At 39.5% G+C, this 16053-nt stretch overlaps 1 protein-coding gene across 2 annotated transcripts in view; it reads left to right on the top strand.

Annotated features, from left to right (window-relative positions):
- LOC120312227 (advillin-like) overlaps window positions 1-16053 on the top strand; it is a 47814-nt gene that overhangs the window by 20373 nt on the left and 11388 nt on the right. For both annotated transcript variants that reach the window (XM_039352631.1, XM_039352632.1), the window contains exons 7-16: window positions 588-793; window positions 2252-2330; window positions 3276-3374; window positions 6721-6874; window positions 8176-8276; window positions 9154-9291; window positions 10433-10591; window positions 14328-14507; window positions 14829-14974; window positions 15883-16027. In XM_039352631.1, coding sequence (XP_039208565.1) covers window positions 588-793; window positions 2252-2330; window positions 3276-3374; window positions 6721-6874; window positions 8176-8276; window positions 9154-9291; window positions 10433-10591; window positions 14328-14507; window positions 14829-14974; window positions 15883-16027 — 1407 coding nt within the window. The remainder of the gene's footprint in view (window positions 1-587; window positions 794-2251; window positions 2331-3275; window positions 3375-6720; window positions 6875-8175; window positions 8277-9153; window positions 9292-10432; window positions 10592-14327; window positions 14508-14828; window positions 14975-15882; window positions 16028-16053) is intronic.

The following is a 16053-nucleotide window of genomic DNA, read 5'->3' as shown; positions in this document are numbered from 1 at the left end:
TCTACCAGTCTCATCAGGTCTGCAGAGAGACGTGTGGTGGGTCCTGTCTGCAAAGGTGTTCCATCTGACAGGGTCTAGGGAGTGGCCTTTTCTGCCATGACATTCACCTTCTTATACATAATCTTTCCTGTGGTGAGGTTAGCCCCATCCCTTATGGCCTTCCATAAAGTTCTCAAAAATGTGTTCGTTTTCAGCAAGCCTGGGAATCTCCTGATAATAGGAAAGCTGCATGCTGGTTATATTGCATGTAAACATATTTCCTCTCAAGGCCTTCTTTATCAGTGTTTATATTTTTAATGGGTTTACAAAATGTTTTAATTCTTGGTTTTACTGTACAGTCATTTAGGGTGAGATGGCTGGCCCCTATAACTTTGACAAATAATAAATAAATAAATTTCCTAATACAGTACATAGAGCAGGGGTCTTCAAACTTGGCCCTTTTATGACTTGTGGACTTCAAGTCCCAGAATTCCTCAGCCAGTGGAATAGAGAATCAATGCCACCCAAGATCCACTGAACTGAACTAGACTGGCCAATGGTCCAATTGTATACGAGGCAACTTCCCACGTCCCTTCTTTCTTTATTAGGCTATGCTTCTTGCCCAAGATATCCGTGACAGAGAACGTGGAGGCCGTGCTGAAATTGGGGTCATAGAGGGTGATGATGAAGAAGCCAGTTCAGATTTGATGAAGGTGTTGGAGAGTGAGCTGGGAGAAAGGACTCACGAAATTGAACCTGCCGTTTCTGATGAGATGGTGGATCAACAGCTGAAGGCCAGCCTCTTCCTCTATTGGTGTGTTGAAAAGTTTTTACTCGTGGCCAAGACTTGACCATAGGTCAGTGGTGGCGAACCTATGGCACGGGTGCCAGAGGCGGCATGCAGAGCCCTTTCTGTGAGCACACACGCTGTCGCCCCAGTCCTAGCCTTCAGCTGGGTTTTATAAAACCTTTTCGCTTTAGGCCTCCACCGCCGTGCGCAAAAAAAAAAAAAAAGGTTCAATCAATCAGTCAATTTCAACTTCTCACGGGAAAAAAAAGATCTTGCAAAGTTGGAATTGATTGATTGAACTTTTTAGTCCCACCCAGTCCACCGTTACCCTTGCAGCCACGCCCACCAATGGGTCACACCTACCCAATAGGCCACACCCACCCAGCACCCGATGATACATAAGTGGATTTTGGGTTGCAGTTTGAGCACTCGGTCTCTAAAAGATTCACCATCACTGTCATAGGTGTTATTGATGCAGCCGTTGCACAACTAGGCTTGACTATGAATATAAATGATACTTCCATTGAAAAGATTTTATAGTACTCATAGATGGAGCTGGATTGGAAGAATACAAAAATTGCCAACTTCAATTTTCAACAACACTTTGAAAAGGAAAGGAAAATGAGATTTGGGGGAAACTGGAGGACCTTGCATGGAGACCTGTAGTATTTGGTGTGTCAAGGCAAGGAGAGAGGAAGAATGAAATAGATGGCAAAAGAAGGGAAGGAAAGTAGAGCTAACATGCAGGGTGATGGTAGAGATAGATTAATGCCAGCCAGGCAAGAAAAGCTGGAATAAGTATGTCAATCTTGGTAAAATAAACCTTGATGAAATAAAGCAAATTTGTAGATCTGTGAATGGTTTCAAAACCAAAACTATCTGTGAAGCTACTGTAGTTATCTTTGAAACTATCTCTGAAGTTTATTGGAACTTCTTCACTGATACTACTTACTTGATAGGTTGCTATTTTCCTAGAATTTTTTTTATTTTAAATACAGATTTTAAATTTGTAAAATTATAGTCAGGTTGTAACAACACACATTTTTGCTCTAGGTCAGGGATATATACTTGCTGAACATTCACAAATCATCCCACCGTGCCAGATCATAGTTAATACAATCAGGAACTAAATACCAAGATATTAAAACAGAAAAGGAGCAGCAACATCTCTCTGGATGGATTCACACGTGCTTATACATCAGTTATTTATAGTAACTCAGTTGGTCCCTGCATTAGAGATGAAATGGTAATTGTCTCTTTTGAAATGGGAGGTATTGATATAAGTATTTGATTTGTAATGGTTAATTTACACTTAATCAATCAATTTACATTTACCTGTGTGACCTCAGAATCAAACTTCACACTCGATACTCTGGAAAGAATGAATCAACTTTGTAAGGAATTTTAAAAGAAATAGTTAAGGAATTCTGCCATTTCCAACACTCAGACTAACCAACCAAGCAATCTTGTCTTCTTTTCTAGTGTTACAGACGCTGGAGGGCAAATAGAAATTACAGAAGAAGGCAAACGTCCTCTCAGGCAGGAATTATTAAACCACAATGTAAGTCTCAGATTGACATGACATAATAGGTGGTGCTAAATTGAGCTTCTTAGCTCCAAAAGATCAACAGAGTAGCCTGCTGGATTATTACATAAAGTGGATTGAAGCGCTACATTCTTTTGCTGACAATATTTCCCTAGAAATATTTGATTAAAATCCAAACATATGGCAAACATACGAGGCAGTGTTTTGGCACAAGATTTGGGAGACATAGGTTTGCGTTTGCTATGGTCAATTTAATCACAGTTTAGTCAGAAAGCCCTGTTTTCTGCCAAATGATATTCTTGGATATTAACAACACAGAGATTTGCGCAATTGGCTAGGCCAAGGGTAGGCAACCTCGGTTCTTTTATGACTCATGGATTCAGGAATTCTGGGAGTTGAGTCATAAAAGAGTCATAAAAGAGCCGAGGTTGCCTACCCCTGGGCTTGGCTAAAATGTGACTGGCTGAGTTATATCTCAGTGGGTTATGTGAATATAGCTGGGGATACCTGAATGCTACAAGTGGAAATATTTGTCCACTTGTCTGTCAGTTGCTGCTCTCTACAATAAACTTGACCTTATCCTGCTACCACACAAAATATATCAAATATTTTTTGCTTGCTATCCAATTTAAGTTTGGCATTAGAGAGGGGCCTTAGTTGTGCTTCAGCCTTTGCTGAAGAGGGATTTCTGGTAAGACTAAGACTCCTGCCTTAAAACCTTGGAGAACTGAGCCAGGTAGATGAATGGCCTAAGCGTGTAGAGGCATTTTCTTATAGTCTGTTTGTCAGGGGTGTGGGCAGGAAATTAGGATTCTTAATTTTCATCAGTTTCCCGATGACTGGAAAACCAATTAGCAGCCACTGAAAGCCATTTTTGCACTGATTTGAACTTCTTCTTTTTTGCAATAAATGACTTAAACTATTTATATTGTGTTCTTAACGATGTCCTTTGGGCCTTAGGATTGCTACATTCTGGATCACAGTGGGATAAAAATCTATGTCTGGAAGGGAAAAGGGGCCACCAAGCTGGAGAAACAAACAGCCATGTCAAAAGCCCTGGTATGGTGGAACAATCCAACTCAACGGTCTGCTTCCCAATTCTCTATTTTTAAAATTAGATTCTAAATAGATTTCTTAACAAAGTAAAGCTTACATGCTCCAGTTGCTAGTGGTGTGAAATATTTAAAAGAATTATAACTCATCTGTATGTGTTTAAGATCAGTGTTAGTTCACAACAGGCTCTATTCTATAGAACAACACAAGCACAAATGGACAGCCATTTGTCTGGAATGGTATAGGGTTTCCTGCCTGAACAGGGGGTTGGACTAGATGACCTCCAAGGTCCCTTCCAACTATTATTATTACTATGGATCATTGCACAGTCAGCCAGATGTTCAGACTGGATTTGGCATTTTGTCTACCTATCGAGTCCTTACCCAGGACCTGGGATAGGCAGATGTGGATGTTTGATGGTATTACAGGTATCGTCGCAGGATGGAAGCAGTTCCTAATAAGGCCGCCTTTTGCATTTGACTAATAGCGAATTTGTCAATGCCAATGGTGTTCAAGTGGTGCTCCAGTTGTTTTGGGATTGTACCCAAGGCGCCTATGACTATTGGTACTACCCTTGCTTGCTTTTGCCACAGTCTTTCTATTTCTATTTGTAGGTCTTTGTATTTTGTTATCTTCTCCAGTTCTTTCTCTTCTATTCTGCTATCACCAGGCACTGCCACGTCCACTATCCAGACTTTTTTGTCTTTCTTATCGACAATTGTTAAGTCTGTGGTGTTATGTTGCAGGTGCTTGTCTGTTTGAATTCTGAAGTCCCATAGCAGTTTAATTTTATCATTTTCTATGACTTTCTCTATTTTATGATCCCACCAGTTTTTGCTTACAGGCAAATGATATTTTTTTGCAGATCTTCCAATGCACCATTGTTGCTACTTTGTCATGCCGCTGCTTGTAGTCAGTCTGTGCAATCTTCTTGCAACAGCTTACCAGGTGGTCTACTGTTTCTTCAGCTTCTTTGCATAGGCGGCACTTACTGTCTGTTGCTGTCTTCTCAATTTTGACTTGATATGCATTTGTCCTTAAGGCTTGGTCTTGTGCAGCCAGAATTAGTCCCTCGGTCTCTTTCTTCAATTTTCCTGCTCTTAGCCATTGCCAGGTCTTGTTAATATCTGCTTTCCCAGCTATTTTTTAATGTATTGGCCATGTAGTGCTTTGTCTTCCCATGCCTCTATTCTGTTCTTCATTGGTCTTTCTTGTAGGCCAGTTTGGTCTCTCCAGTAGTCAGTAAGCCTTCCTGATATACTAATTTCAGTGCATCTTCATCATTGTTCTTCAGATATTCTTCCAAAGCCATTTTTCCTTCTTCAACCATCTGATGTACTTGTAGCATTCCACGCCCACCTATTTGCCTTGGTAGATAAAGTCTGTCAATGTCACTGCGTGGATGAAGGGCATGATTCATTGTCATTATTTTTCTGGTCGTCCTATCCATTGCTTTTAGTTCTGCTTGAGTCCAGTCCACTATTCCAGCTGTGTACCTAATGACTGGAATTGCCCAGGTATTGATTGCCTTTATGGTATTTCCTCCATTGAGTTTGGACTTTAAGATCTTCTTCACTCTCTTGATGTATTTACCTCTAATCTTTTTCTTGATTTCAGTGTGCTTGATGTTGTCAGCTTGAAGGATACCCAAGTATTTGTACTAATCTTCCTCATCCAGACTCTTAATGTTATGTTCGTGGGGCATCTTGATTCCTTCAGTTTTCACTACTTTTCATTGTTTGATAGTAAGTGTGGCACATTTGTCCAAGCCAAACTTCATAACAATATCTTGACTATATATATGGACAGTGTTGAGCAGCGATTCTATTTCAGATGATGTTTTTCCATTCAGCTTCAGATCATCCATGTAAAAGAGATGGGATAGTCTGGTAGATGTTTTTGATGTTTGATAGCCATGTCCTGAGTTATTCAGTATTGTTGACAGAGGAAACAGTGCAATAACAAATAGTAATGGTGACAATGAATCTCCTTGAAATATTCCTCTCTTGATATTAACCTCTCCCAGTCTCTCACCATTGATCGGCAACTGTGTCTTCCATTGTGCCATCGATCTTTGCACAAATTTTCTGATGTTTCTACTGACTCCTGTTATTTCTAGGCACTTTATTATCCAATCATGTGGCAGAGAGTCAAATGCCTTTTTGTAGTCAATCCATGCCACATTCAGGTTGGTCTTCCTTCTCTTGCAGTTTTCCAAGATCATTTTGTATATTAGGAGTTGATCTTTTGTTCCTCTGCTATTGGGGCGGTTTCCTTTCTGCTCTGGTGGAAGGAGATTGTTTTCAACTAGATGCTGTTGTACTGCATCAGCTACCACACCAGTTAGTAATTTGAAAGTTGTTGGTAAGCAGGTAATTGGCCTGTAGTTGCCTGGTGTTGCCCCTTTTGCTGGATTTTTCATTATTAGGTAGGTTTTCCCAGTTATTATTATTTTTAATAATTATATATAATTATTATCATTATTATTATTAAGCCTTTGCAGGTTGTATATATACAGTGATCACTAGATAGAGCAGGATCTTCAGCAGGCCAACTGTATGCGTGAACTATTTGCTCAGATCTGCCCAGGGAAACTCTGAATCAACCCTGTAAGACAGCAGAGTGAGAATCTTATGTAGCTTTGTTGCCATCATGTGGTTGTCCGGAGTTTTGCAGCCCAGATATGATAATATGTCTAAGAAAAATTGCTGGAGAGAAAAGGCAACCATATGCATCTATCATACTTTTCCCCTTTGAGATCTGCAGTGTTACACAAACAGCAGAAAAGAAGTAAGACATAGTAAGCCAAAAATAAAATACAGCATATGGAAAAGGAAAGAAAATACAGGTATTTATACTGTCACTATTCATTCTACTTCTATGGAACTTTTGCTCATGGCAAACCATCTTTGCTTGCACCCCATCCATACTCTCCTTTGTGTATTCCCTTTTATTTTTAAAAAAATTTTTGTAGGGTTTTGTCAACTCTGTCCAACCACAATTTTCTTCATCTTCTTTCCTTCGGCCTGCTGTCCTAAATCATTATTTTTTTACGACCCAATCACCTCAAAAGATTTTTTTTCCTCTGCTGATCACTGATTTGGATTCAATCCAGGTTAATTCATCGCCCACTCAAAAGGCTTTCTTTTATCATACACACTTCAGATATACTCCATTCCCATGGCATTCGACTTACTCACCCACACAACTCTCACTTCCATTGAATCAAGTCAGCAGAATCATGCTCATATACAGTAAATACCCATTTTCACTTCTGTTATCTAATTTGGCAGAACAGAGTTTAATATATTGTGGAATCAGAGTTGTTATGCCATTTGTCTGGTTCCCGTAGGAATTTATTAGGAAGAAAAGCTATCCTCCCAGCACCAATGTGGAGACAGTACATGATGGAGCAGAGTCAGCCATGTTCAAGCAGCTGTTTCAGAACTGGAAAGTCCAGGAACAGACCGTAGGGCTAGGAATAGCCCACAATGCGGGAAGAATCGGTAAGAAAGATCTTGTGGCTGAATATGACGCCGTCGTATGCCATCTGAATAGAGAATTAAGTAACATCCTCATCTGACCCTTTCCTGCGGTTGAAACCAACTTGTAGCAAGGCTACAGGGCTACAGAAATTCAGACTGCCATTAGATGTCACCAAAGAATTAGGGTTCTCTGGGATTTTTTTGCTGCTATTTAGCGATCAATTCAAGTTAAAGAAAGTAAATTTGGTATACTACCTAAGTGCTGGGCTAGAAACCAGAAGACTAGTCCTCCCTTGGTCATGAAAGCAGGCTGGGTCCTGCTTTGCAGTCCAAACAACCTCATAAGGATCGTGTGAGGAAAATAGGAGGTGGAAACATTATATGTGACAAGTTGAGTTGTAGAAACTAAAGATAGAATCTAAATCTAATGATTTCCATACTGAAATTATCTCATCAACATGATTTGGGAATGGATGGATTTTTTAGGATGAAAGCATGAGCATTACACACACAGAGAGACACCCACACAGACACACAGCCACGCATGCCACTGCTGTAAGCTGGAAGTATGAATTGGGACCCTCAGCTGCTTAGTCATCATTCACCTCTGCACAAATCCTTGCTCCAGCCCTCAAAACAGACAGTGACAATCTCTCTCTCTCTCTCTGTGTAATGATATTCTGTTACACCATGTGCAACATTAATCTCGGTATTAAATTTCTTATCAGAATTTTAGATCTTGGTCTCCTCCCCCACCCAGTCACACACTTTTTTTTCCCCCTTTAGGATAAAACACTAAAGGGTAACTTGCTCTGCAACCCACATGCCAGAGCCAGAAAAACTATGAACTGTCAGGAGTACCTACAATTCCCCAATTCCTCCCTAATATTGCAATTCTCAAGAGGGAGATACTGAATGGCTCAGCAATCTCTGGAGGGCCACCTATTCTTCTTGCCCAGTGGTTCTCAACCTGTAGGTCGGGACCCCATTTGGGGTCGAACGACCATTTCATGGGGGTCGCCAAACAAGGCTGTCCGCCATTTTTTCCCCCTTTTCTTTGGCCACGCCCCTGGCACCCGGTGATGTATAAGTGCTTGAGGGTCACCACAACATGGGGAACTGTATTATGGGGTCGCGGCATTAGAAAGGTTGAGAACCACTGTTCTTGCCTAATTCAGGCCCATCTGATTTGTGATGTGCTTCTACTTAATCATGACCTTCCAATGCTTTTGATTTCTTTAATTTCACCCATCTTCCTGTGAGAGCATGCTTTCCACTTTACAGAGCTCTGGACTAAAATGATCCCCTCCTTCCTTTTCAAGCTAAGATGAGCCAGGAGGGATTTGACGTTGCGGCTTTGCATGCTTTGCCACAGCTGGCAGCCCAGGAGAGGATGGTAGATGACGGGGAAGGAAAAGCTGAGGTGAGAGTTACAATTTCTGTTCTGCTGTGGAAGCTGGATTTTCTCTGCTGAATTTCTTGCGAATATAAACCAACTTTTTTTCCCCGTTTCTTACATTGAATTTTCTTGATAGGAAGTAGCAAATTCTGCAGGCACAGAGATGCCGTTTTGACAACATAGCACCGTCATGATGCCAGGCATTATATATTCTGAGCTCTGTAACAGCACTCTGTGATGTCATGCTGACCACATGACCATGGAAAGATCTTCGGATAGTGCTGTCTCAGTGGCCTTGAAATGGAGATGAGCACCACCCCTAAAGTCAGCAACGACCAGTGGAGTAAAATCCACAGGGACTCCCCTTTACGTTCCTATTATATAGACTGACTATAGAATCTGAGTGTTTGTCTCTTAGCTTTTGACATTTGGAGGGATCCATATCTGTGCTTATACATATGTAAGGTCACAAATGCTAGAATGTTGGAAGCGTGAAAAATATGCCTGCCGGAATCTGTTGTGCTTCCAGATGAAACTATTAATATGCAAACACATTTATCTTCTTCACAGGTTTTTACTGAAAGTCCAGACAGAGTTATCATTAATTTCTATCTATCTCACATTTTCCTATCATTTCATATTTTTCATTGCAAGTAAGGATCTATAGGAAATATCTATAATACCTATGAGGGTCTTGACATGTTAGTTAGTCAACAGGTGTAGGTAAGGTTGTGCATCCATTTCAACTACCAGTCCACAAAGCAAGTGCCTTGTGTTGTTGTTGTTGTTATTATAATTATAATTATTATTATTCTGGACTGTCTCAAGAAGTCAAAAGTTGGGAAGGCTACACATTTTTTCCAACAACAGCTATATGTATCCTTTGTTTCATCACCTCTAGGTCTGGAGGATTGAGAACCTGGAGTTGGTACAAGTGGAGAAACAATGGCATGGATTTTTCTATGGTGGAGATTGCTATTTAATCCTGTATACCTATGAATTGAAAAATAAGCCACATTACATACTTTACATTTGGCAGGTAGGTGTAGAATCTCAGATGTAAATTCTTCACAGGTATCCCAAAGGTGCTTTTTCAAAAGGCAACTGGGCTTTCTTGTTTTTTCCTTGAGGACATTTTTCTTCTCATCCAAAAAGCTTCTTCAATTCTTGCTTTGAATGAAAGAAGCTTCTGGGATGAGAAGCAAAATGTCTTCAAGGAAAAAACAAAAAAAGTCCAGTTGGTTTTGGGACAACTATAACCTGGATGACTCCATAGACCTTCTTAACAGGTCAATTTCTTTAAATTCAGATGAGGACTGAATTGCCCTTAATTGATATAATTGAACTACATTTCAAGATTTACTTATTGCTCATTCCAATTATCCCAAATTGGGTAAAAGTGGGTTTTGTTTGGGTAATAACACATGAACCTATCACAACAGGGCTATTTAAATTGACTTAAAGTGGAAGAAGCTTAGTGCCGATGTTATGCTTCTCGAATAAAGATTCTTTAAGGTAAACAATGCCTCAAAGTTCTTTGAAGAGTTTCATCTGTTGGAACCATGACATTTGCCCTGTTCTAATCCTCTCCCCACCTCTCACATGTCTTTAGCAGTAAAGGAGAAAAAATAAGGATAAATGTCAGAATTTCACTGAGACAACTGATGGGAGGACAGAGAATTGGATCAACCCTTTTCAAGTTTGCTGATTTTATCATAGTTGTCTCAACTATGATAAAATCATAGAGACTGAGATTCTCCACAGACATCTCATCGTAGTGTTTTACAACTGAAATGTCAGAGCTAGTTGGGAATAAGGATGTTATATCTGCTTGTGAAGTAGATTTATATCATCTCTTGCAATTAATCCAAAGTGTTAGTAGCTACTCTTATAAAATCTGAATTCAAATCTCTCTATAACAAGCTTAGATAGACATGTAGAGATTTTACCTACATAAAAGTTTTGTGAAGTAGATTAGACAGAGGGATCCTGATGTTACCATCAGCCAGTGATTATAGGGCTAAATGAAGATTTAAACCCAGATCTCTCCAGTCTAATTCCAAGACCGCTAATGAGACATACAAGTGGTAATTCTTAACCAATGTACTGTAGGTGTAAGATGACAATTGCAGCTACAGTTCCTTCCAACTTAAACCATGTGATGTTTTCTCTGGGTCCAGGGACGCCATGCAACAGTGGATGAGCTTGCAGCCTCAGCTTATCTTGCCGTGCAAATGGATCAGCAATTCAATGGGGAACCTGTGCAGGTCCGAGTGAATATGGGCAAGGAGCCACGTCACTTCCTGGCCATCTTCAAAGGCAAGCTTGTTATCTTTGAGGTAGGAAATGGGATCATGCAGTGTCTGCTCTCCCACAAAAATCAGGGACGGAAACACAACATTTGATATGCAGCAATGACGATACCCATAGAAGATGAATATTACATTTACTGCAGATCTGACACTCAGAGAAAATTGATGCAAGATGTTTATTCATGGGAAGGGGGGAAGTTTGCCACCGAGCTGATTGCCAAAATAGATAATTCATGCTCAAAAACTGCTGGAAATGCAATAATCAGGACTGGCTCACTTTTTGTATACAATGACAGTGATGTAAAGTTCAAAGATTCTAGAAGATTGACTTTTTTCTTCTCACCACTAATTTTCTCCTTAAGCATTTTCTCAAAAAAGTGCACAGAATTGGCTCTGTGGATGATAAAAGATACAAGGCTACCTTATGCATCTTACTGATAATTATAATTCCTTTCATAGAGGAAAGGCAGACTAAGATTTATGAGCATGCTTCAATGTAAAAAAAAATAACCTTGCATTTAAATAACTAATCTGTTAATGGTTTTTTTTTAACCTAGAGACCATTTATGGAGTATAATTCTGCACAAAAACATGTACCTCATCTGCAGCTGATTTTTCCTAACATAATACTTTAAAATAATAGATTTTGTCTGATTCAGGATAATAAGGATGGACTTCCTTAGCTTGGCTAGAAACTCCCACAAACTACTTATTCAGATGGGTGATTTTTAATTACATTGCCTGCCAACACTCATTTAATTTGATTTTGACAATGGCTTTTAAGCAGTGGATGGTAAGACTGGAGTTGACAGTTTATCCCCTGTGACATTTTGGGGTTGTTTTTTGGGCTTAGTTTTATCCTACGGAAAAGCTATGGAAAAAAATGAATCTGAGATAAGATCTAGGGCAGGGATAGGCAACCTTGGCTCTTTTATGACTTGTGGACTTTAATACCCAGAATTCGTGAACCAGCTATGCTGACTCAGGAATTCTGGGAGTTGAAGTCCACACGTCATAAAAGAGCCAAGGTTGCCTACCCCTGATCTAGAGTTAGCAATCCCTGAAATCTAATTTAAAACAAGCATGACATTTAAATTCAGGTTGAGATTGTATGTATAGTGAGCATATTGCATTTTCTTTTTGCTTAGTGTTACTCATGGAAAAAAACTATGGGACAAATATATTCTGAGAAAAAAAAACCCTTGTACTTATGCTTAGAGCAGTGTTTCCCAAACTTGACAATTTTAAGGCATGAGGACTTCAACTCCAGAATTCCACAGCCAGCAACGCTTAGAGTAAGGATCACCTGAAGTCTAGGGACTGACAAAGGACTGTGATGGTTAGAGTTGGCGTGCTTTTTTATATTGAACAGAAAGAATCTCACATTTCCCTTTTTGCTCACCTTTCCTTCAAGGCAAAAGCTACGGGGGAAAAGACATTTCAATAGAGAATCTCCAGATAATTAGGGTTAACATACCCTGAGGTCTGAGCTCATAACATGGTGTGAATGTTACATTTGGAGTACAAAATAAGTGGAACTCTTACATTTGCATGTTGCATCTTTAATTTTGCCCTTAGTGAAAAGTTAGGGCAAAAATTGAGGGGAGGGGAAAATCAGCCCTTAGGTTAGGGTTAGACTTTTTTCAAAGTCTGGAATCAAAACAAGTGTCACAAATTCAGGATGCCTTAAGAGTGACAGTGGGTGTTTTACCTTTCTATTTTGACTCAGTTTTACATCTGTGGAAAACCTATGGGAAACAGCCATGCAGAGGAAACTCTGAACTTACTACAGTTAGGATTAGAAGGCTTTGAAATAACTTTTTGACAATTAGAATGAGGTGCCTTTTTAAGTACAGGGGGCCTCATATATTTCTATTTTATCTCACTTTTGCTGCAGGGAAAAAAAAACATTCTGAGGTGGAAAATCTGTACTTGAGGGTTAGTTTTCCTTAAAGTCTGAACTCAAAACAATTGTGACTGCTAGCTTCAGAGTAACTTTTAACGGACAGTGGGATTCTTTCATTTTTGTTTTGATTCAGTTTTCCTCCTGGGGGAAAAAACAGCAACACACAAGCAAATAAATAAAAATAAATCCAATCCCTTTTCAAATAAAGTCTGCAATTCTAGGTAGCATTAGGCTTCTCTGAAAATGATCATGAGAGAAATACCGGATGACATTTTATGGATCATGAGCTTGTTATGTTTGCTATTTGACTCTGTTTTGCTCCTGGACAGAAGCTGTGGAAAAAAAACCACTCAGTATAAAAGCAATGATTTAGTTAGCCTCAAGTTAGGTGCCCCTGACATTCAGGTTCCAAAAGAGATTTAGAGATAGCAACAATTGTTTCTTGGGAAACAATTATTGGGGGGGGGGGAGAATTGTATGGGTAAAAACCTCTGCTAAGGCCTCGGCTTGTATTGTCATATTGGTTGATATGCGTCTTATGTCCTTTTAGTTTCGTCATGTCTGTGAAAGAGGCAGGTCTTCCATCTGGGTTGAAACAAACAGAAATAAGTTATTTTCAAGAGATTACATGTGGCAGAATAAGAAGCAATGGTTGGAAATTAATCAAGGCGAGAACAAGCTTAGAACTAAGGAGAAATTTCCTGACAGTGAGAACAATTAATCAGTGGAACGGCTTGTCTTCAGAAGTGGTGGGTGCTCCAAAACCAGAGGTTTTTAAGAAGAGATGGGACAGCCATTTGTCTGAAATAGTAGGGGATTGGCCTAGAAGACCTCCAAGGACCCTTCCAACTCTTTTATTAAGTAACTTATTGAATGCCTGGAACAAATACAGGAAAGGAATAAACTCAAGAGTTTTCCTTTCTTGCCTATGAATGTCTATGATGAGGAAGATACTGAAGAAGTAGAAAGGCAATGATTTGTTCAGATTAAAAGATTTTATTATGCTACCTGGTGCACTACCACACTTTATTGGTTTCAATACCTTCAAATAAGCAGCTGAGCAACAAAAGAATTAGGAAAACAAAAGGGAATTTTGAGAATCTGAAAAGTCTTACAATTCATAATACTCAACATTTGTTAGCCCAGTATATAGTGAAATATGTCTTAGAATCTGAACAAGTCAAAGATTATATGATTAAATGGATGCAGAAGTTGAATATGCCAATAGAGATGGAGCAGTGGGAACAGTGAAAGTATTACATTTTCTTCAAATATTATACTCAGAGAGAAGTGATATAAGATAGGTTACTATCAGTATAGTTATTCCAGTTAACAGTTGTTAAAATTAGCAGCTCTGTTTCCCTGAAATGCAATAAACGGATGGAATCTGTCTTCCATATATGGTGACAAATTTGCATAATTCCAATGACATTGGAAAATAAGTTATCACAGAAAAATTTTGAAAGTCATAATATCATTCCATCCTGAAATATATTTTATTAAATTTTGATTGATTATGTACCATCAAGTCAATTTTGATCCTTAGTTACTACATAGATTTTTCTCCAGAATAACCTAACCTGGTTCTGCAAGTCTTCCAGTGATCTCATGATAAATGAAAATTTTCAGCCAGTTTTAACCTTATGAAATTGCAGATGATCTTGGTAATATAAGTCTAAATTACATGGTATCTTCCAGATGTTTCAGCCTACAATTCCCAGAATCCTTTGCCATCAGCCGTGCTACCCAAAGCTGATGAGAGTTGAAGGTCCAAACATCCATTGGGTGCCTTTTGCACCACGAATTTGGTTTGCAGCAAAGTTGGTTTGTTCTTCCTTTTTGTCACATTCTCTGCAGGGCGGGACATCCAGGAAAGACAGAAATGAACTGGAACCTCCAGTGAGGCTCTTCCAAATCCGTGGAATAGAGACCTTCAACAGGAAAGCCGTGGAGGTGCTGGCTTCTGCTGCTTCTCTCAATTCCAATGATGTCTTCTTGCTGAAGACACAGGGAGACCATTACCTGTGGTATGGCAAGGTGAGACCAAGAGCTTTAGAAGTTGAAGGAGGAGAGAATTTTTACATTAGCCTTCTCTTAATTTCCAAGTCCTTAAGACAACGGCCTTTATTTTACTACTTTGACATCACAAGGAAGGGTGTACATTCATAGATGCACAATTAAAATAAAATGATTATTTGGCATGCAGAATCTAGGCTTTTAGGGAAGAGGAGAATTCATTGATTTTTATTTTAAAAAGTCTGAGAAGAGATGAAATTGGATAGTATTTCTAACAATGGCTCTACTTCTCTGTGGTTTCCCCCCCCCCCCGCTTCTGTGGTTCTGTGGTTTTCACTGCAGGGTTGTAGTGGAGATGAACGAGAAATGGCTAAGGAGCTGGCTGCTATTATCTGTGATGGACTTCAGGAGACTGTGGCTGAGGGACAAGAACCGGCTGAATTTTGGGAGCTGCTCGGAGGCAAAGCCCCTTATTCAAGTGATAAAAAGTAATGACTTCTAACTCAATCATTAAATATTTTGGTCTTCTTCACTAAGCCTGTTCACTAAGCCTAGTGCAGGGGTAGGCAACCTTGGCTCTTTTATGACTCGTGGACTTCAACTCCCAGAATTCATAAAAGAGCCAAGGTTGCCTACCCCTGGCCTAATGTAAAGTCTTCCAAAGAGGCCATTTTTATTTTACGGGGCCTTTAACTCATAAGCTGAAATTATTTCTGTAGCTATTAATTATTATGCTCTGTATAATATTTTTTTGCGCTTAATGTTTATGTTTGATGTTTGAATTTGTGTCTTTGTACACTAACTCAAATATTTAGGTGTATTTTACTGGAAACCTGATGCATTGATTTTAAGGATTTGGTAGCACTTTTGAAGGATAAATGGTAAAAGAAAAACAAGAACTAAGGGATGAAATGTATAAAGTACAGCTGAATTGAGATTTTTTTCAAAAATGATTCCATTGGCAGGATCTTCCCACTAGAGTTCAACCCAAAATGATCTTAATAAAAAGAAGGACCATCAGAGCAGATTTCTTGAGGGACCCTGAGGAAAGCAGAAAAGCTTCACTGGGTGAAAAGCTTCCCCCAGATGTAGTAAACTATTTCATCCATGAGGAGATTTCTGCTATATACAACCTTATATAAATAAAAGAGGTCAGGGAAAGAGTCAGCTGACCTGCGGCTTTGTTATCCAGCCTCCATCCATATAATTTTGGAGCTTCTGTAAGTGAGATCTAGAGCAAGGGTGGAGGATTCTTAGCTCTCCAGATGTTGTTGAGGATGCTCCCAGTGTCCCTCGTTATTTGCAGGGTTGGTTGGATCTGCAGGGATAGTTCAGCGACCTCAGTGGTTGCCCATCTTGAAGGATCTAGGTTACCTAATCCATCTTTGTCTTGCAGACTGCAACAAGAGATCCCTGATTATCCTCCACGGCTTTTTGAATGCTCCAACAAAACTGGACGCTTTGTGGTCATTGAGATAACTGACTTCACCCAGGATGATCTGAGTGAAAGTGATGTTATGCTGCTGGATACTTGGGACCAGGTAATATTTGGGAGCACCTAACATTT

This window comes from Crotalus tigris, unplaced genomic scaffold (genome assembly GCF_016545835.1).
Source record: "Crotalus tigris isolate CLP2741 ecotype Arizona unplaced genomic scaffold, ASM1654583v1 scf7180000018463.207675, whole genome shotgun sequence".
Lineage (NCBI taxonomy): Eukaryota > Metazoa > Chordata > Lepidosauria > Squamata > Viperidae > Crotalus > Crotalus tigris.
Note: the sequence above shows the minus strand (reverse complement) of the source record. Positions and strands in the feature narration are given on the sequence as shown.